The sequence below is a fragment of the Capra hircus genome, chromosome 15 (genome assembly GCF_001704415.2).
Source record: "Capra hircus breed San Clemente chromosome 15, ASM170441v1, whole genome shotgun sequence".
In the NCBI taxonomy this organism is placed as follows: Eukaryota; Metazoa; Chordata; class Mammalia; order Artiodactyla; family Bovidae; genus Capra; species Capra hircus.
The window spans coordinates 53,185,735-53,206,839 of NC_030822.1; the positions used below are offsets into that span (position 1 = coordinate 53,185,735).

The 21,105-nt window shown below is 41.1% G+C and overlaps 1 protein-coding gene across 4 annotated transcripts in view; it reads right to left on the reverse strand.

Moving 5' to 3' along the window:
• The window catches only part of KMT2A (lysine methyltransferase 2A), a 78,057-nt gene that overhangs the window by 37,648 nt on the left and 19,304 nt on the right, over window positions 1-21,105 (reverse strand). For all 4 annotated transcript variants that reach the window (XM_018059721.1, XM_018059720.1, XM_018059719.1 and 1 more), the window contains 9 exons: window positions 14,233-14,302; window positions 8,725-11,378; window positions 7,254-7,431; window positions 6,160-6,394; window positions 4,595-4,659; window positions 3,578-3,955; window positions 3,178-3,251; window positions 2,068-2,199; window positions 838-951 (listed from right to left, as the gene is read on the reverse strand). In XM_018059721.1, coding sequence (XP_017915210.1) covers window positions 838-951; window positions 2,068-2,199; window positions 3,178-3,251; window positions 3,578-3,955; window positions 4,595-4,659; window positions 6,160-6,394; window positions 7,254-7,431; window positions 8,725-11,378; window positions 14,233-14,302 — 3,900 coding nt within the window. The remainder of the gene's footprint in view (window positions 1-837; window positions 952-2,067; window positions 2,200-3,177; window positions 3,252-3,577; window positions 3,956-4,594; window positions 4,660-6,159; window positions 6,395-7,253; window positions 7,432-8,724; window positions 11,379-14,232; window positions 14,303-21,105) is intronic.

Sequence of the window (21,105 nt, forward strand, 5' to 3'; positions counted from 1 at the left end):
ATGTCTTATAATTATTTTAACCAAGGTAGCAGCCCCTTACTGATAACTTCTGGAGCTGTCTCCAGTTTTTCATTATCATAAATACTGAAATAAACCCTTCTGTTTATCATATGTACAGACAAATATGTATACATATAGAAACACATATATACATACCTATACATATTTGCCGGGTTACCTAATTATATCCTCGAGATAAATAAATGCCTGGAGTGCAAGTGCTGGGTTAGAGGGTATACCCATTTTAAAGATAAATACATATTTCCAAACAATCTTCTCAGAAAGATTCTAACTAGATTTTCAGAAACAGGAAGTCTCCACTTACACTTGATCCTTTTTATTGTGTTTTAATTTACAGTGTATGGTAATAGGAAAGTTTGACATTCCCCGCACACCATGTTTTCACTTCTCATTTTGTGAATTATATATTCCTGTCTTTAGACTATTTTTAAAAACTGGGTGTTATTCCTTTTTCTTATTAATTGCTGAGAGCTCTTTACAGACAAGGTAGTTTTGCTATTCAAAAGTATAAAACGATTACCAACAGCAATTCTTTTTCTAGAAAAGCATTTATCATTTGTTTGGATACCTAGAAGAAAAATCAGAACTCTATTATAAGAAATGTAACTGTTGAAACTTTTCACACTCAATAACCGCTTCTCTAACAAAAAGCAGACTCCTTCCTGAAATTTCTAAAAAACAAAAACATTTCAATTGCTGGTTTAAACAGGGTATAGTGCCTGCTATAAACCAACGGAACAGAATATAATGATTTCTTTCATCACAGCAAAATAATCTCTCATACTGTCTGGGGTACCAAGAAGCAGGAGGTCTTACCTCTACATGCCCACTACTGGCACAGAGAAAGCAAACTACCCTGGGTGTTATAGGGACAGAGGTCAAGATTCCTAAGCCTCCCATCTCCCACACATTTTCTGCTTCACAATCCTCCTGTGGAGAGAGAAAAAGATCATTTACAAGAGCCATATGACACAACACTACCTGGAAAATAAGAATGACAAGCAGAAAAACAGAGTGACACCAGAATGTCAAGAATACTTCATTCCAATGAGTTCAAAACTGCTGCTTTGAAAACTTTAAATCTCAAACACAATCTCTTAAAAGGCTCACCTGTTAACCACAGTGCAAAAATTTACTGGGACTGGATTTCCCTTAGAGTTTGGCTGATTCAAGTGATCATCATGGTTTGATAATTTCTACGTGAAACAATCACTTCCTCAGACACGATTCTCATCGAAATGCACTTTAGAGCTCAAGATGGGCAGGGCTGTCTCCATGCCTCTGTCCTCTAGTCAGTTCACAGACTGACCTGGTAGCAAGTGACCAGAGCTCTTACACACTTGAACCCATCTATTAATGGCAGCTCTTCACCCACCCCCACTGCCCCTGGCAAGGATTTCTTCTTTTCCAATGCCTTTGGTAACATCATTTTCTTTTTTTAACTCGTTTGTCTAACACTACACTCTCACCTCCTAAACTGTTCTGCTGTTGTTGTTTAGTACCTGAGTGGAGCCCAACTCTTTGCGACCCCATGTACTGTAGCCCACCAGGCTCCTCTGTCCATGGGATTTCCCCGGCAAGAATACTGGAGTGGGTTGCCATTTCCTTCTCCAGGTAACATCATTTTCTTGATTTAAAGTCCACAACACTTGGACTTCCCCTGGTGGCAGGGTAGTTAAGCTTGTGCCTACCAATGAAGGGGACATGGGTTCGATCTTTGGTCCGGGGAAATTCCACATGCCACAGAGGAATGAAGCCCATGCCCCACAGATACTGAAGCCTAGATACTCTAGGGCCCGTAAGTCACAACCAATGAGCCCCTGTGCCACAACCTCTGAAGCCTGGCGCCTAGAGCCTGTGGCTCCACAAGAGAAGCCACCACAGTGAGAGGCCCGTGTACCACAACCAGAGAGTAGCCCCACTCTCCGCCAACTAGAGAAAGCCTGCGTGCAGCAATAAAGACAGCCAAAAGTAAAAAAAAAACTTTAAATAAACGCATAAAGTCCATAATACTCAATACACTCTGTGGTCACTGAGCACTTTTACCTTAAAGTCCACTCTGATCCTGTGGACGCCATCTGCTGGAACTTTCTGCTTGGAGCTATTTCCATTGGAGAGAGTGCTGAGGATGTTCAAAGTGCCTGCATTTTCCTGCTTATTGACTGGAGGTGGTTTCTCCTGCGGGGACAGAAGATGGATAAAAAACAAATCCACATCTGGCTTGCCTTCACTCTCACAAGAGATAATAACATAAACAACAAACCGTACTACTAGTTCTGGAAAACATGCTTCCCATTTAAGTATCCTATACAGACAGAGAAGCAATCTTCAGTGCCCCCTCAACCCCTCACTGAGGCATTTTATTGGCAAGTATGTATTATATTCCTGGAAAAAACAAGCCAGGATTTTTGCTCTCATGCATCTTCGTCTTGCTTCCTTCTGGTCCATGATGCCTGCTGAGGCTGTCAGTACAATGAAGCCACGCTGATGAGAAGGGAGCAGGTTATTCTGCCACTGTTCTAGATCTTGGGAGTTGCACACATCAAATCTGGAGCTGATCGCTCCACATCTGTGTAACCTGCCTATCAGATTCAAGACAATTTTCCCAGCTCTGTGATCATCAGTGATTTCAAATTTACAGCAGGACCATGCTTCATCATCACAGTTAGAAACAGACAATGACTCTGGAGCACAACTTAATAAGAACTTGGCATTTGCCTCTCTTTTCAGCACTGCTGATGTGCTCCAAAGCATTGGCCTAGACGTGCATGCACACCATTATGGGGGCACAGAAAGAATCAGAAGATTCTTAAAGACCTGTCTCCACATAATAAAAATAGTGGACACAGAGAACGGTGATTGTTATAGACAAATACTGCTAAAGGATGTTGAGGGGGAAAAAAATTATACTAAGCAGCCTGTAATGTACACATAAGCATGTGGGGTTACGAAGAAGGGGAAAACAACCAGGGGGAAAAAAGGGAGCTAAAGCTTAAACCTGAAGTAAGTACGCTGATTTTAAGAAACTCCACTGCCATCTACATAAAAGCAAAAATGCAATATCACTCAATCCTGTAATGGTTCAGGACTGGGCCACCTTCCTACAGCACAGAACCCATGCTTGAGAAATAGCAGAGAAGACAAATCTCTCCTCACCTTTTCTTTTGGCTTTTGTTTTACAGGAATATTTGGGCGAGGAGCCACTTTTTTCTGCTTGCTTTGCTCTGGACCTAAAGGATTCAAAATAAACTGCAGTCAGATGGCACTCAACGTTCAGTTAATGCTAAACAGCAATGATGACTCTAGGACTGATGGCCCTGTGAGGAAGGGGGCATTAGAGAAAACAAAAAACTATTTAAACTCTAGGCTTTAAATAGGAAATTAACACAGTATCTCCAACTTGACTGGTTTTCGCTATCTTTTATTATTATTTAACAGTTAGAAGAGAGCTAATTTTCCTGTACCAAAGACTTAAAAACAGACATTTCAGGTTTCCAGATGCTGTTTAAGACTCCAGTGTCCTGTGCTGGTTGCTCCATCTGCTGTCCACACTCACCTGACTCCGGAGGTGGAGGTGGCTTTTTCTTGGGCTCACTGGGAGTAGTCTTGGGAACTTCTTTTCTCGGTGGTGCTGCGCTGGGGGGTTGTGGGGGGATGGCTGGTGCCGGCTGGGAGACCTGCTTGCTGGACTTCCTGGAAGCGGGCGTGGCCACGTGCTTGGCCTCAGGTCCTGGGGTCGCGGTGTTCCCTTCCTCACTCTTGTCCTCCACGGATTTGCGGGGAGGAGGGTCACTGCTGCTTTTCTTAGGGGCAGGATCCTCTCTTGCCGATGGGGTAGATTTCTGACTGGAGTCCACCGAGTTCTTCACAACACTGCTCTCTTTGCTCTCCTTCTTTTCACTGGTCTTAGATTTCTTCTCTTTCTTTTTCACAGCTGGAGTGGGGTGCAGAAAGCAAGATTTTTCACATGAGGAAAGTCTATTGAAAATATAATTAAAAGGACTTCCCTGGCAGTCCAGTGGATAAGACTCCACTACCAATGCAGGGGGCTTGGTTTGATCCTAAGATTCCACATGCCACAACTAAGCCCGCACGCTGCAACCGGAGAAGTCCTCGTGATGTGGGCTCTAGAATTCTCTAGCTCAAGCACCACAATGAAGCCCCAGCATTATTTAAATAAATAATGAAAGATAAAAATAAATAAATAAAATATAAGTATAGGAACGTAACAATCTTAGTCTGAGTTTCCTACAGCTAACATTGACCCTGAAAGGCTCAAGAAAGTTAATGCCAAGTAGGTAAGTCAAATCGGTATACTTTTATTATTTTGAGGAAATGAAACATAATGTAATTTTACATGATTTTTAAAAAAATTTTTATTTAGGAAATTTTCAAACATATTCCAAGCAACAGTAAAATGAACATCCATGTACCTATCACCAACAACCATCCTGGGTTGTTCTTGAAAGAGCAGTTCTTGAAAAGAATCTCGTGTTCTCTTTACACTAGGTGTACACAACTACATGACATTAAAGCAGGAAGCATTTTAGAAACGATCTTTTTATAACACTACCTTTTGCTTGCTTCTGAAGGTAGGCTTTGGAAGGCATCCATTGTAGATTCTGACATTTTCGCATCCTAGAATAACAAGGAATACCATAAGCAAACTTCATTTAGGAAAAGCAACTGAAACAAGTGTTAATTTGAGGGCAAGAATCAGTTAAACTTTATTCAGGGTCATTTTGGGAGTTGAAAAAAGGACTGCTCATTATTTAGATTAAATCCAAGTCTCTGAATCCTTTGATCAGCAATTCCACCTACCTCGAGGATTTAAAGAAGAAATTATCAATTTATTTTTGAAATGGGACTCAAATGTCTTGCTTCCCAGTACTGACTAGCACCACATAAAATGATCAGTCATTATTTCTTATAGTCAAATTAGTTCTGCTTTCTTATGAGATTAATATTCATAGTAATCTGAATACAAAATGGACTGAAACTACCCAACAAGTCCTTTGTCTACCACTATAATGCTACAGGGTCTGTCTTAGGGCTTGGATATATATATTTCAGTCCTCAACTTAATGAAACTCAATTCGAAGTCTAAAATTGAACTGAATCCACTGCAACGCCTATTTTAATGCAAGTTTATCTTGCTATCATGTACCTTTTTTGTTGATCTGTGAAATGTCTCACTTCCTTCCACTAATGGGACCAAGACAAGAATTCTTGCTTAGGGCCAGACTAAACCAAAGCCCAGAACTACCTAGTTTGTCCTAGAAACTCTCACCTTAAGTAAATAATGCAGCATTTTTCCCAAGTATATTTTACATAAATCATTTATGCTATTCATTCATTCAGCAAATATTTATGGATAATATCTATTCCTGGTGCCAGGCACCTGATGAGATATTCAGACACCAAAATTTCTGTTTATGCAACCCTCTGGATCCATTTTAAACAAATTACCCCAGAGAGTAGAAAGTGCATTTACAACTGACTAAAAAAAGCGGGAAAAGAGAATAATCAAAACTTCCAGAAAATTCCCTGGCAGTCCAGTGGTTAGGACTTCCACTCTCACTGCCATGGCCCGGGTTCAGTTCCTGGTCAGGGAACTAAGATTCTGCAAGCTATGTGCATGGTGGGAGAGGCTTCCACAGGCATGAAAACATTCTGAGAGTTTGAGAGCAGAGAGACTTATGTCACCAATATTTCCTGAATGCCATAAAGGTAATTTCAGCTGACCTAACAAATACTATGCCTAAATTTGTCAGCATTTAAGTAGTAACCCATCAGAACTGCACGGATAGCTCTAGGTACACGTGGCTAAGTTTAAAATTAAATGAAAATTTTAAGTGCCGTTCCTCAGTCACACCAAACACGTTTCAGGTGCCAACCAGCCATGTGGCTAAGGGCTACCTGATTGACCTGAGCAAATATAGAGGGTTCCCAGCACTGCCCCCAAGGTATTCTTATTTAAGCGCAACCCAAACATAGCACAGCACAAAGTCCAACTGTGCAACTCATTGTGCAACTCGAAGAGACTCAGCACAAGCACACTGGGTCTTGGGAGGCGTTTTCTCTGCGGCAGGCCAGGCCAGCGGCCAAGGCCAGCCCCCCGGGGGGACCTGAACTCACTTGCAGCACTGCTTCTTTATGTTGCGGCCACCAAACTTGGGCTTATCCAAGCAGTTAGTGCAAACACCACAGTCCTCAGGCACCTGGCAGCCGGGACACTGCCCGCACCGCCTGGACCGCCGTCCCTTCTTCACTGGAGGTTCCTGAGGCGCCTTGTTTCTGGTGACAGGCTTAATTGGTTTGATGGGTGGAGCAAGAGGTTCAGCATCTTCTGAGCCAGCGATCGATGACTTGTCTGTTAAAGGAATGCGTCATCAGCTCTGAGGGAGTATCTGGTTCCTTCCCGTGAGCAGAGGGGAGATTCTCACAACCTACTGATGTCAGTATACACATTCAAACCTTCTAACTGGAACACCAGAAACGAAATTCACTATAATAGTCATATGCAGCACTCAGAGCCTGTTTTAAGTAATTACTTAAAAGTTTCTAAATGCCTACAACTTGCAGCTTGACAGTAGCAGAAATCCGAACACTAAAAACAAAATACAGTGTGACCAAAAGTCCAGAATATGAACTGAAGGCTTCTGAAGACTCTAACCTCTAAATTTCACTTGAGCAGTCACCCAGAGTTTAGGTACGATATGGTAACCATAAGAATATGTCTCAGAACCTCCGACCACGGAGAGCATAACTGGCCACGGGCCCCAGCTACGGCACTCTGAAATCCAGGGGTACAGAGGCCACACTCACCACAGGGGCTGCCCTCGGTCTGTGACGAGTATGGCAGCGACACTAAGGTAGGCCCTGCTCCGAGGAGACATGAGACTCCTGACAGTCCGTGTTTGCCCAAGGGCTCCCTGACAGCCTTGCCGAGCAGTCTCATACTGCACGGCCTCCAGGAAGATTCTGCCTGGCCTTCCTTTCCGCTCTCCTTTACTACGGTCAGACCTACAGAGCAGGCTGACAGCTCCCCCAGGCTTTCCTAACTCCCTCCCCAAATTTCAGGTATTTCCTCTAATAAGATCTTTACCTGGTCAATCCTCCCATTGACATCTGGTTCCTGGGGGGCCCAGCCTAACATACAATGCTGTGCAGAGCCTACTGCGTACCCACAGGATGATCAGCATACAAACCCAAGGTCATCCCCAACCTACCATCATTTCCCATGGAAGACAAAATCTTTTCTCGTTCTTCCCATGGTAAGGCACTCAGGGTGGGCATGTCATCAGGAAACACAGCTCGTTTTCGGCCAAGGGCAACAGCAGCTCTTCTGCAGACATGTTTAATCCGGGGTCCTCGCACAGAGGTCTCCGAGGAGTCACTTTCTTGACCCTGAGTAGGAGGCAAGCCCAGAACAAACAATAACAACCATCTGTGTTGAAAACAAAACTGAATGAAGCCAAGGTATAGTTGATTAACTTCCTATAGTCTAGAGTCAACACATACAACTCTAGTTATCCCCAGCTGATATGCCATATCAATATATAGAAATCACCTACTTCTAAAATTGGCAGAAAAGGATTCAAATAAAAAAACAGAAATCAACTAAGCTTCTATTCCCAATTATACTACTTCTTTAAAATTCCCCTCAAAAAAATTCAAGCTGCCAGTCTGTATTATCAAGGAGTTCAGTCTCGTTTAAATAGGGCTTCTCTAACAACAGACTGTTTCTCTGATCAGTAGAGAAGGAGGGGGAAATAACTTACAAACGGAGGCATAAAAGGCCACAGCTCCAAACAGAAATGTCTCACATTTTAGGGAGCTGCAGCTCCTATCACTAGGAGGTTAACCAAAAACATCCAAAATGGTGTCAGAAGTCTCATCATATTCCTGCGAGACCTCCCAAATGGCAGAATTACTAAATGCAAATGTGCCACTAGGCTGAATTACATTAAAGCCTAACTTTGTGGTCATTTTAACCTTGATATGTCAATATAAACATGCAACTACTAGATGGCAATTTTAAACAACAATCTAAAGATTGGCAGGTTTTCTCATAAAAGGCCAGTGTCTAGCTCACTTTGTAGAAAAACTTAAAAAGTGCTGCACTTTACAAACTCTGTTTGTTATCATCTTAACTAACTGAATTGCACAGCTTTTCTGTGCCACAGCTTGAGGCCAAGTGCTTCTCATATGAACTCTGCAAACACCTGTCATCTACTGTTCTAGTCACTCACTACTCAGGGGAAAAGATCCGCCCCCTCCCTGTTTTCTATAGCAAACAACAGTGAAACAATTAGACTGCAGACATGGACCTTCAAAATTAAGTGAGATTCCATCACACCAAACCCATTAAGTACAAACAACTTGGCATTCAATGTAATATGGCCCCACGCACCTTCAGGTCTTAGTTCATCACTTGCCTTCATGAAGCCGTCCAGCTATTCCCTGCTCTTCCCATATATTTTATACTTTTCTGTCTCTATCTACACTGTTCCTCCTCTTTAAATGTTCCTCTATCATTTTCTACCTATCAAAATCCTATCGGTTCTTAAAGGACCACTGCAAATGCCACCACCTTTTCCTGATTCCCATAACTAGATATTAACTGAAACAGCCCCAAACCTGCTCCTAGAAGGGGCTTGAGAAACTGTTGATTTTAACGGGCAAGATGGAAAAGAGTACCTGTGCTTTGGGCTGGTCAGTTTGTTTAAGACTCTTACTCTTCTCAATCTTGCAGAGCTGGGCTTTGGCCTTTTTTAGGAGGCTGGCAACCCTCTTGTCAGTCATTGGAAGCTTGTCTGCCTGAGCCAACATGGAGCCTATGGAGGAAGTGGAATGTTTAACAGTGCTAGATGAAGGAGTGGAAAGGCAGAGGGTTTTCTCCTTCTCCAGGGATGGGGTAGTTGGGCCGAGGTCCAAGTTGCTTTTTTCCAGATTTCCTCTCCCTTTCTTTATAAGTATTTTGGTTTTGACAGCTGTCGTATCCCCAAGAGTCACAGAAGCAATATCAGTCCCAGAATCGAGTGATGAAGACTTCTTCCGCCCGGTTGCTTTTTTGGCAGAAGATGAAGCGGCCACATCTTCACCAACAGCCTTCTCTTTGGAAACTTTACCCATAGCATACAAAGTCGAGCTGCTCTGAATTTCTGATCCCTTTTTCCTTTTCTCTTTCTTGGACTCCCGCTTATTCTCCTTTTCTCTCTCCCGGTCTCTCTCTCTACTTTTGTCCTTCTCCACGCTCTTGTCAGCATCTCGCTCTTTGGACAGCTCCTCGGGGGCCTTGTCTTTATTCCTCCCTCGTTCAGTCTGGGAGCCTGGGGTGAACCAAGGGAAGAGAGGAGTGGGACTACTGGATGAAAATGGCTCTGCTGGAGCACTAGTCTGCTTCCTTGGTCTCTGGTTTTTCTCTGCAGATTCCCCAGACTGAGTCAGGGAATGAGAAGGAAAAGTAAAAGTTGGGTTTAAGGCACTAGTGGCAAGAGGACCAACAGAAATGCTTAACGAGGAGGAGACAGAAGACGGTGGGGTGAGAGGTGACAGCTCAGAAGTGCTAAGCCTTCCACTTCTTGTCCTCATAGAGTGAGAAGGAGATCTTGGTTCAGATCGAATAGGGCTAAACACCTTTCTTTTCCTTTTCCTGTTAGATACTCCTGAAGAAGATGTGCCAGCAGAAGTTCGATTACTAGGCAAGGTTACAGACTCAAATATCCTAGAGTGAGCCTCACTCGGAGTAAACCTCGGAGCTCTCAGAAGCGGGCTCCTTTTGTGCATATCGAACCTTGTTCCAGAATGGAGAGGTGAAAACAATCGGGCTGAAGCAGCAGGACCAGACGTAGAAAACCCTGACGCGAAGCCGACATCCTCAGGAGTTAGTGGAGGGGGGCGGAAATTATCAAAGATTGGTTTGCGAATAAGACCTTCTTTGGCATACTTTGCTGAGGAAAAGTACTGTGGCTCTGACCTAGAGTGCTTTAGAGAAGTCCACCTAAATGTCGGTTCCCGCAAAATAGATTTTCGCTTCCCTTGCATGGGAGCGGCAGAAGTAGGCAAAAATGGTGATGCTAAGGGGATGGTTGGAGGCATGAGCCAAGGTGTGTGGTCAGAGATACTGGAGGCTGGCTGCAGAGGGGGCGGTGGTGTCAGCAGGGGTGGAGGGGGCGAGGAAGAGGTCTGCTGCTGGGGGGCACTTTGCAGACTGGATAATTTTTTCGTGGTTCTGGATCCGAAACTTCTCTCCGACACCGAATACCTTCTGCTTCTCCGGTCACTACTGTCATTTTCTGGGGACTGGGAAATAGGCAGTGGCGTATGGACTTCGGGGGTATCACTCCGCTCTTCAGGAAGGACCTGAATCTCCTCAGAGGCCTGAGAATCTGTGGAGGTATCGACACTGGGGCTACTGGATCGGGAGGAGTCTGAAGACATCTGAGAGGAGTGCTGAGATGCTGCACTTGATTTTTCAGAAGATCCACAGGATGTGGCACTAAATCTACTGTTCGGTGTAGACTCCAGTCGGGCAATTTTAATTGGAGGGTCATAATCTTCATCCTCTATGAACCGCCGAGGGGTTTTGATGATCCGCGAGGAGATGGCACTGACAACAGGCATGATGAACTGTCGGATGTTTTTGACCTGTGTCTTCACCTTTCTCCCTTGCAGCTGAGCTGCTTCTTTCTCGATTTTCTTTTGAGCCCCCTTTTTTGCCCTCTGCAAGAGCTGCTTAGCGATTGTTGCATCTGTCCTTTTAGAAGAAGGAATAATCCTAACCGGCTTAATCCTTCGAGGGCTTTGTCTGACTACTGTCTTATCTTCTTTTGTGAGTGGAGGTGTTCCTTCCTTGTCTTTCCGGACCTTCTGGGGCTTTTCCAGTTCAGAGTTAATGAGGAGACCTGAAGGGGTCTTTATCCTTTCTGTTGATGGAGGCCGTCCTCGCCGGCGTACAATTTGTACCCCCTTCCTTCCTATTTGAAGCTTCCCTGTCTTAAACTTTGACTTGAGAGGAGAGAGTTTACCTGCTCTTAATTTTTTAATCTTTGTGGCTTGCTGAAATGTAGCGGAAGGCGTGCGTTTCATTTTCTTCAGGCTATCTTCTTTGTTTCCCTTTGGTAACTCGGAAATGTCCTTTCCGTGTGTTATTTTGAGTTTTACTCCAGGGAAGGTGGGAGGTCTTCCTCTCTTCTTTTCTATACTTTTAGAATCTCTCTTCTTGATCTTATCTCCAGATTTGGTCTCTGATTTATTTAGAGGGGAGAACACAGATGGGTCTGAGAGGAGAGCTGCATTTCGGTCAGAGCCACTTCTAGGTCTCCCGCGAGGCTTTCGAGGACTAGTTTTAACTGTGTATAGAAATTAAACAATGAAGAGCATATATTTAGCTTTGCAGTTTAGGTTTTCACTAAACTGAAGATAATTTAGCAAAAGTCATTCTGTACTGAACTCTATCTGGGTTTAATCAGTCAATAAAACATCTTTATTGTGCTTAAGTTTCTTTTCACCAAAAACCAGCCTCAAATAAATCAAGTAAATAACATTCTACTTAAAAGAACCCTTAACTCCTTTTTTGATAGAAAAACTAAGATAATCAAAGAGGTTTTCAACTGAGCAGTTAATATACGAAACTAATTTTCTTACATCTTTAGGTGAATAAGGCTTTTTTTCTGAATTTAAAAAAAAAATCTGTTTAAAAAAAATCTGTATGACCTTTTCCATATTCTAGTCATCAAGGGTAACATTTGAGAACACATTTATAGTAAGTCATTCCCTTTTTTTCAACTCAGAATTTTGGCTTTAATAAATATGAACAAGGTGCTCTCCAATCAATAATATACCAACTTCCATAGGTTACAATAATACACCAACTTCTACAGGCTGCTCAGCTTCCTATATTTTCAATCTGCTTTGCCAAAGTAAGTTAAGGAAGTTTCACTGAAAAAAAAAAAAAATCATTCATGAGACATCAGAAAAAGATCATTGAACTCAGTGGCAGGTGAACTAATCAGTGAAATGGCATGAGATATCCGTTAATCTACTCCCCTACCTATAGGCTCTTGAACCAGTCTTAAATTACAAAAAAGATTTAACCATAATTAACGTCAACAGCAAACTGACTATTTAAATCAGATTTCTTCTATTCTAAATAAAAGGAATCTGCCAACATTTAATCAACTCAATTTGCTATGTATTAAGAGGCTTCAGAAAACCACAGTTTTCTAAAATTCTTTTCTTTTGGGTGGGAGGGGGTATTGCTGCGGGATCTCAGTTTCCTGGCCAGGAATTGAACCCTGGTCACAGCAATGAAAGCCCAGAATCCTAACCACTAGGCCACCAGGGAACTCCCTAAAATTCTTTGCATTGTCTGTACTTTCTAAATGTATAAATAAGAGTCGCCTCGTCTGTCACATCTTTTCTTCTCTCATGACTTTTCAATGTTTTATATGACTCAACATTCTTCTGAGATTAAAACTTCCCCTAACAGGCACCAGAAGAGATTTATGCCATTATGATGAACATTTTAGACTATGGAACTGGCTTCCTAACAGAACAGAAATCAACAAAGGTCTGATTGTTGAGCTTTCTAAATATAAATGCTTTCCTCACCAATTAACTTGAGACTTCTCTTAACAGATTAAGGATTCACATATCTGTTCTCAGTATTTACTAAAAACAACAAATTACAACAAAATGGACTAGAGGACAGCAGAAAAACTATGCTTCAATTCTTTAAAATAATAAAGTATATAGATGGGTTTTTTTTAATAAAAAAAAAAAAGACAATATTCAAGATACACTGACAGCCAAGGGAAAAAAAAACAAGAGGAAACCATCAAGGGTTGTGAATCAAAAAATTAAACCCTACCCAGATGTACATCACAAGATTCCTTGTAATCTTGGTAAATCTGAATGTGGCCACTCACAGGCCTTTACTAATTCTGAAAACCTCTTTGATTCATCTTTTACAAGAAACTTTTGGTGAACACGTAGAAAAAGGCACAACAGAGAAAAGTCCAGCTCTGCTGCTAACTTCCATAATCCACAATATACTCAAAGAACTCACAAATCAGTTAGAAGTAACTGCTCAGCGTGTCTTTTCCTGGCCTCATTTTGTTATCTATAAGTGAAGGGTTAGACTAGACAATCTCTAAAATCACCTTCTGATATGAAGTTTTAAGATTTTATCACATCTTAAAAGAGAAAATTGCTACTCTCTAAATGGCACAGGTACAGGAATACTACTGGTTAAGTCCTTCCAGCTAGAATAGCAATACTATCACCACTTGGGAAAGGAAAAATTGTTAACATACTGTGTTTGAGTTAGATTACTATATAGTACATGATGACTCTTGAATGAAATGCAAATGATAACAATCACAAACGTCAACGACAAGAACCAAAAGCATGGCTAACATCATATTTAACTAGCCTATCTATCTACATAAAATCAAAGACAACCATACAAGAAGTCAGAATGGCAGCACAAGTGGGGAATTTATTTTCATCATAAGATCTATCTCCCTCTCTTATACAGAACAGAATTCTGCACGCCATTAGATGTTATTTCCACTGAGGATCATCTCACAGGAAACTGCTGTTAGGTCTAGAATTTCAACTCATTCTAGATATTTTCTTGGTGAGAACAATGGCAAATATTGTTAACAAATGGAAACACCCATGTCATTTTTATCTTCTTTAACATAGTTTTTCAAGGATCAGGTAAAACAGTTTTATAGAGTGCCAATATTTTGTTTTTAGTTCTTTGACAAAAGTAGACCAGATTTCATCTGTTTAAAACAACGGTCAAAAAAATAATAATAATACAAAATAAAACAATGGTCAAATTATTTGTACAATTCAAAATGCATAAATCTGAGGATGCTATCATTAGTAAGTAAACTTCATTTTGCCTACCAAGTTTTATAAGCATTCAAGAGAAATCTAGGCCCATGCCACAGGTGGTTCCCATAGAGAAGCATAATTAAAGATAAACCAAAAGTGATCTAACAGAGAGGAGCCCCATAAAGAGCGCTAGTTCATAAGCCATTTCCTACTTAGTGTAAGGGAAAGGGAACAATTTCTCCAAAAGAAATCTAAGACCACCTTTTACACGCAAAGAAGGCAAGGGGAAGTCAGTCTCTTAACAAACAAAACTTCAAGGCATCATGTGTTTAACGGGTCATGTTTAATGGGTCATACCTGAAGGAGACCTTGTGGGACTTCGTACTCTGACTTCTTCATCTGAGCCAAAACCTAAGAACTGCTCATCCTACAACAAAGGAAAATTATTTTAAAATCAGGAAAAAAAAAAAAAAAAAAACCAACCCATAAATCTGAACATATCCCAAAGAAATGCCCAGAGGAGACACAAATGAATTTGGAAAATTTAGCCTCTATATATCAATCATCATCATTCCTATGGATATTATTATAAAATAACTTAATACTGAAATAAATAAACCCAGCCATATGGCTTCAATACAGACATACAGGAGCTGTGTAGTAACTGAACATTGATAAGTCACCTTTGGTGCACAGTACACAGGGGACAGTCCTAAATTTCAACCTATAGATACAGCCCGAAACAATTAAAGAATGACTTTAACTCAAGTAAGCAAATCAGTACAATAGCAGAAATACACAGCCCCAATAAAAAAATATTTTCAACAAGTTTACAGACACATAAGGAATAACCTATAGTATCATAATTTCTTGTCTACTAAATATTAAGAGACTGAAATTGCCAAAATAGTCAGTTCCTTAACTCAGGAATTGACATTTAGATGTGATTTCTATACATTTGAGATCCAAAGATTCTCAACATGCATTTTATGGCATCATTTTTAAATGCCCTGTGATAAGAGACTTAATGGTGGGCAGCAGCATTTGTAAAAGGATGGTGAATTGACCACATAAAGGGTGAAATGCATCCAAGGATAACTGAAGAAAGCACTTTAATTTCAGTTGTACTTAGAGAAGGCAAAAACTTTTCTTTCCCTCTAACTTTTAACCTACTTAAAAAAAAAAATACTAAGGATTTAACTAATTTTGAGCAAACTCTCTGAGAAACACGGTCCATTTAAACAACTTGATTAATAGACATTCACCAATTCAGAGACTAAGAGTTCTTTCTAGAAAGAGACAAGAATTTCAGATGCCAGAAACAAAATCCATATAAAAGAACAAATTAAGGAATTAAGGACAGATTTTCTTGAACCTCCGAATGATACTGACAACCCCCAAATTAAACGCAGACAGGTAAAGCCCCCCAGTCTGAGGGGCCAGTCCGGCTCGTTTGTGGATGCGTGGCACCACTGAAGAGAGGGAAGGGTTAGTCTGAGGTCTCAGTGTCTTTATTTACTGCAGTGTTACAAGGAATAGATGAAATAATTTACAGAAGTCATGTAATTTACATAAAAACACTCAGAAAACTATAATGTGGCATCCACATTGTAGTTATTATTATTGATGTGATTTTAGAAACTGAAGCTCCAAAAGGCCAGATGACTTACCCAAGACCATACAGTTAGTTACAAAGAACTTTGTACCATAATGGCTAAAATCTAAAACTAGAAATATTTAGAGGAATCCAATAAATTATCTATACTACAATACTCGATAAATTTTTTCAGCTACTATTAAAGTAACATGAAGCCCATTTTCAAATCCTTAAAGTTTCTGATTTAACTCATTCTTTTCCGGCATTATCCTTATGGAACAACCTGGTAGTCTATGCATTTCACAAAGACGTCTGGGGATTTCCTAACACTTACCAGGGGACTACATTGCTAAATGCATGAATTCTATGCTCTGAGAGTGTTGCAACAAGAGAGTTCTACCAACTATACACACACTAACCAACAGGTAAAGTAACCAAAGCAGAAATAATGAAAGATGATTAATCTTTAAAAGAAACATGAGATCCACATTGCTATGTTCTATATTTTAAACTTTCACAATACGTAACTGTACAACCCTAATTCAATCTACTCCAAAACAGAGTACTACAGAGCTATCAAGCAGTCATTAAACTAACTGCCAATGTTTAAAGTTTCCAAGTACTTTCCAAAATGACAGAAAGCATTAACTCTTTGTGGCCTTGTAGTTGGAATAAGAAAAGACTGACTTTACTTCCATCCAAGAACTTTCTTTTCATTTGAAATATATTGACAGGTTGACTTCTTTAAGCACACTTAAAAAAATAAGCACCCATTGTTTAAACAATCCAGACAGTTTAGTCAAAAACAAAAGCCATCATTGTTATGTTAAAGAGCTCTGGTCCACTAACTGTGAACTTCCAATTCTATATAAAAGTCCCCCAAGCTGAGAAAGAACTGGGAGAAAAAATTCTGCAAAAAGGTGCTACAAGTGAAGTTCTTTCTGCCTCTCCAGTCTCTCCCATAACCCCCTTTAAATTCATCAGTTCCTGGAAGGTGCAGTAAACAAGGTAACAGTGCTGGCTTTCCAGGGAATCAGACTTGCCTAGAAATCAAAAGACTAAGTCCAAATGTCTACAAAAAGATAGCAAAGAGGAGCTGCAACTAAACCCATGGTGGCTCAGATGATAAAGAATCTGCCTGCAATGCAGCAGAGACCAGGGTTCAATCCCTGGGTCGGGAAGATCCCCTAGAGAAGGGAAAGGCAACTGGCTTCAGTAGTTTTGCCTGGAGAATTCCATGGTCAGAGAAGCCTGTAGGGTGATAGCCCATGGTGGGTCGCAAAGAGTCGTACACAACTGAGTGACTAACACTTTCACTTTCTTTCACTTGGCACTACAGCAGCCCTGAAAAGAGGAAACGGGAGATACCATGCTACATGGGACCAAGTATTTCTGGAAACTGGGCCCAAACAGCCAGCTACACTTTTCACTCTGGCTTTCTCTGATAAGCACAGCATTCCAAGACAAAGTATAGGCAAGAGGCAACAAACCTATTCCTTCTGGATAATGATGTCCTTGGAGAATAGATCATCAAAATTGTATCCTTTCCTTACCACCAAAGATAGAAAAATATCCTTGCCAAGCTAAGACCTTAAATCATATTTAGCTTCCAGAGATTAGGAATGCAATGAAGCCAATGTCATTTCCTAAGTGAAAGTTAATTCTAAAATAATAAACGTGTAGAATTTATTACCTTCACCCTAATCTCTAGGGTTATTTGAGAACTTCCAAACATATCTTTAACAGCAAATTCTACACTACCCATAAATATCCTAACATTTGAGGATTTTTATTTTATGTTAATAGCAGGATTTTAATCCTTTAATGGCTCTTTTATTTGTGACGAAGTGATAAAGAATATTTTCCACAGGAGAACCTAAGTGAATCCAAAATAAGTATTACAGACAATAATGTTTACATATAAAATGTAATGATGAAGACATTTTGGAAAAACACATGAAGTTCTATATTTCAAGGAATTATGTACTACTAGGACAATTTTGCAAACAAAGCACTTTCTTTTACTTGTCCATTCATTCAAAAACCATTTACAAACTATCTGTTCCTGATGCAAAGAGGAGTAAGACACGATGGCTCTGCTCCCAAGAAGTATCTAAGGCAGACAGGCAGGTGCCCAACCTCAGTCTTCCTTTCAAAACCCTTTCAAATGTCAGTGAAGGATAAATTGCTATGTAATTCATATTCTGGAATTAAAAAACTGGCTTAAATCTTAGAATAGTCCATTCTTCCTCTTGTATTAGTATTAGGCTCATGGAGAAATATTCAACACATTTCAAAATTCCTCCCAAGGATGGCAATGTCTATCTCCATGCCTCAGTGTTGTTCTAGGCACCACTCCAGCATTGGAAATCGGAGAGAGTTTAAGTAATCAAGACCTAAATCATCTGCAGTGATTAGATGTGACACAGTTCCTAGGAATACCAGTGACATCTGATCTAACTTGCAACTGACAGAGGCCGATGTGTTTTCCTCCCTACTCCCAACTAAAATGCATAGATTTCATCTCCTCCCCTACATTACTCCTGATTTACCTTAGAGCAGAAATCACTCACCTGGAGTTTTCCCATCTCCCAATTTTATGTGGAGATTCCAAAGTTATTTTGAAAAAGACTCTAATAAACAAGCTTGGGCACATCTGGCCTTCAGTGAATAAGGTTTTGGGTGCCTGCTCATAGCTCCTTTTCTTGTGAGATTCCTCAGCACTTCAGACCACTGAACTAGGTGGCAGGTAACTCAGCACCCTTCTGTCTCCAAAATGTTTACTCTTTTTGGTTTAAAAATACCAAATTTCTTCAACTACAAAGGTTTTACTGATAGATCAACTCACAAATAACATCCATAACCACAGACTGTTTTAAATTCTTTGTTTTGAATGCTTATAATTTTTGATATCATCATACATGGTTCCATCATATGAGGATGGCCACAGAACTGAGAAAATTACTAAGAACTAAAGAAGATGAAGAAACATCAAGGAGGCATATAGTGCATCTCAGTAGCTCCAGTTAAAGAGTAACACTTCTCCTTTGGGAATTTATTCCCGTTAGTTATGACTTCTGCTGGCACATTTCTCTGTGTGTCACCGGCTACAATTCCCTGGTGGTCCAGTGGTTAGGACTTGGCACTTTCACTGCTGAGAGCCCACATTTGATCCCTGGTCCAGGAAGATCCCACATCTGAGGGGCAACTAACCCTGCACACCACAGCTACCGAGTCCCTGAGCCCCAGAGCCCATGCTCTGTAACAGAGAAACCACCGAAATGAGAAGCCTGTGCGCAGCAAGAAAGAGGAGTCCCAGCTTGCCACAACTGGAGAAAACCTGTTCGTGGCAACAAGACCCAATGCAGCCAAAAATAAAATAAACAAACAAGTAAACCTTGGGGGAAAAAAAAAAAAAGAATACACAGGGAGATGGACCTCAGGCCGGTGGTGGTAGTTTAGTTGCTAAGTCATGTCCAACTCTTGCGACCCCATGGACTGTAGCCTGCCAGGCTCCTCTATCCATGGGATTCTAGGCTGGTAGGAGAAATTAAATCAATTCATTCACCCATTCATTCATTAAAATATATATAAGCCCGTTTCTGGGTTAAGGGATGAATATAGAGATAAAAGACAGTTTCTGCCTTCAAGGATCTGCTAGTCTGTGACAAACAGATCTTTCAATCAGTGGAATAAGTATCCAATCTTGTATAATAACCAGGAATGGAGTAGTATAACCCTTAAAAATTACGAATCATTATATTGTATACCTATAACTTAGTATTATACAGCAACTATACTCTAATTTTTTAATGTTAAAAATAAATGAGAGATTTTTAAAAATTAATGGAATGCAGTGTGTCTCCTGCCATGCCAGAGGAATACACACGCCAGAGGAATGAATACGAACGCACAGCAGAAAGGTGACTCACTTAGTCAAGGAGAAGAGCCAGGAAAACCACTGCAGAAAGGATGAAAAGCTTACTCCAACTTCTGAAGGATAATAAATTAGGGTTGAAGGGAGATACTGCAGGCAGAGAGAATAACACATACAAAGGACAGAGGTACAAAAGAGCATGGCATGGAGTGAAATTACACACAGTTCAGCAGAGCTGAGGCCCTGGCCAATGTGGGAAAGAGGCATAAGATGTTGAAGGGGAAAAAGGCTGAGGCAAATCATGAAAGGTCTTAAATGCCTTTATGAGTTTGAAGTCTCTCTTCAAGGAAGTGCAGGCCTCATCCTGAGGGCTCCAGCTCATCAGTAACATTTTCGGGCAGGAGAGAAGCATGATTAGATTTGTATTTTCAAAAGATCACTATGACCGCAGTGGGGAAGCAGAGATTACCTTTAAAGCCAGAGGCAGTAAGAACAGTTATAAAATGACTGCAGTGGCACTGGGGATTGAGAAGCGCAGATTACATAGATGGCTAGGAGGCAAACCGAACATGGCTTTAATATGAAGGGTTATCTGTAAAGACGTGCAAGTTTATGGTGATATTTCTAAGACTGGGACTAAAGAAGTTTCCATGAGGAGGAAGGGAAATCACTTTAGACAACTGAATTTGAAATGTCTGTCCAAGTTGTTAGATAGAACCATCTGGAGGAAATGCATCTGGTTCAGTGAATTTATGAATGTTGAAACTGTACGTATAAATGCAGTCACCTAGGGAGAGAATAGAGAGAGAAAAGGGGGACCCATGGAGAGTTCCCAGGGAATACCCACCTTTCATCTACAGGGGAAAGGGAATCTTAGGGAAGAGAAAGAGATGGAACGGCCAAGGAGAACAAACTTGTAGATATCTAAGTACGTAACAGTCAAGGGAAGAACACACATCAAGGGATGGCAGAGCTGGGGACAGACTGAAACTTGTACAGAGGTTATCAAAATTGGGAGGTCACCTATGACCTTTCTGAGGTCCACTTCAAGGCAGTGTTAGAGGCAGGAGGAGCCCAAGTGCAGTGGGTGGCGGTGTGACTGGAAAGTGACTACAGCAGGTGTATAGACCGCTCTTTTGAAAAAAACTCAATTACACGGGAAAGGAGAGAATGGACACAACGCAGGGACGTGCCTGCGAGGATGACTTTTTGACCTGTTGTGTTCATTTGCTGAAGGAGGACACAGCAGTCAGGGAGAGGCTGAAATTTCTCAACAGCAAATCAGCAATAGATGGAAAAGGGATGCAAAGGTGGGGTGGACTCTGAGAGGAAATGAAGACAAAGTGCAGTGGAGGGGAGTTCTCTCACATCAGTAAAGAGGCTAAGCATGCAATGAGCAGTGGACAAGTTGACAAGCAAGAGAAAGCTTAGAGATTTCTCTGAAATCACAGGCAAAACTTGTTTACATGGGCATCTGACAGAGAGACACAAATTTCTTCAGATTCTCAAAGAGGCTCACAATCCACAAAAGGTTTTTAGCACGCCGCTCTGAAGGAAATAAATCATGCTAAGTCACTTCAGTCATTTCCGACTCTGTGCAACCCCATAGACGGCAGCCCACCAGGCTCCCCCGTCCCTGGGACTCTCCAGGCAAGAACACTGGAGCGGGTTGCCATTGCCTTCTCCAATGCATGAAAGTGAAAAGTGAAAGTGAAGTCACTCAGTCATGTCCGACTCTTAGCGACCCCATGGACTG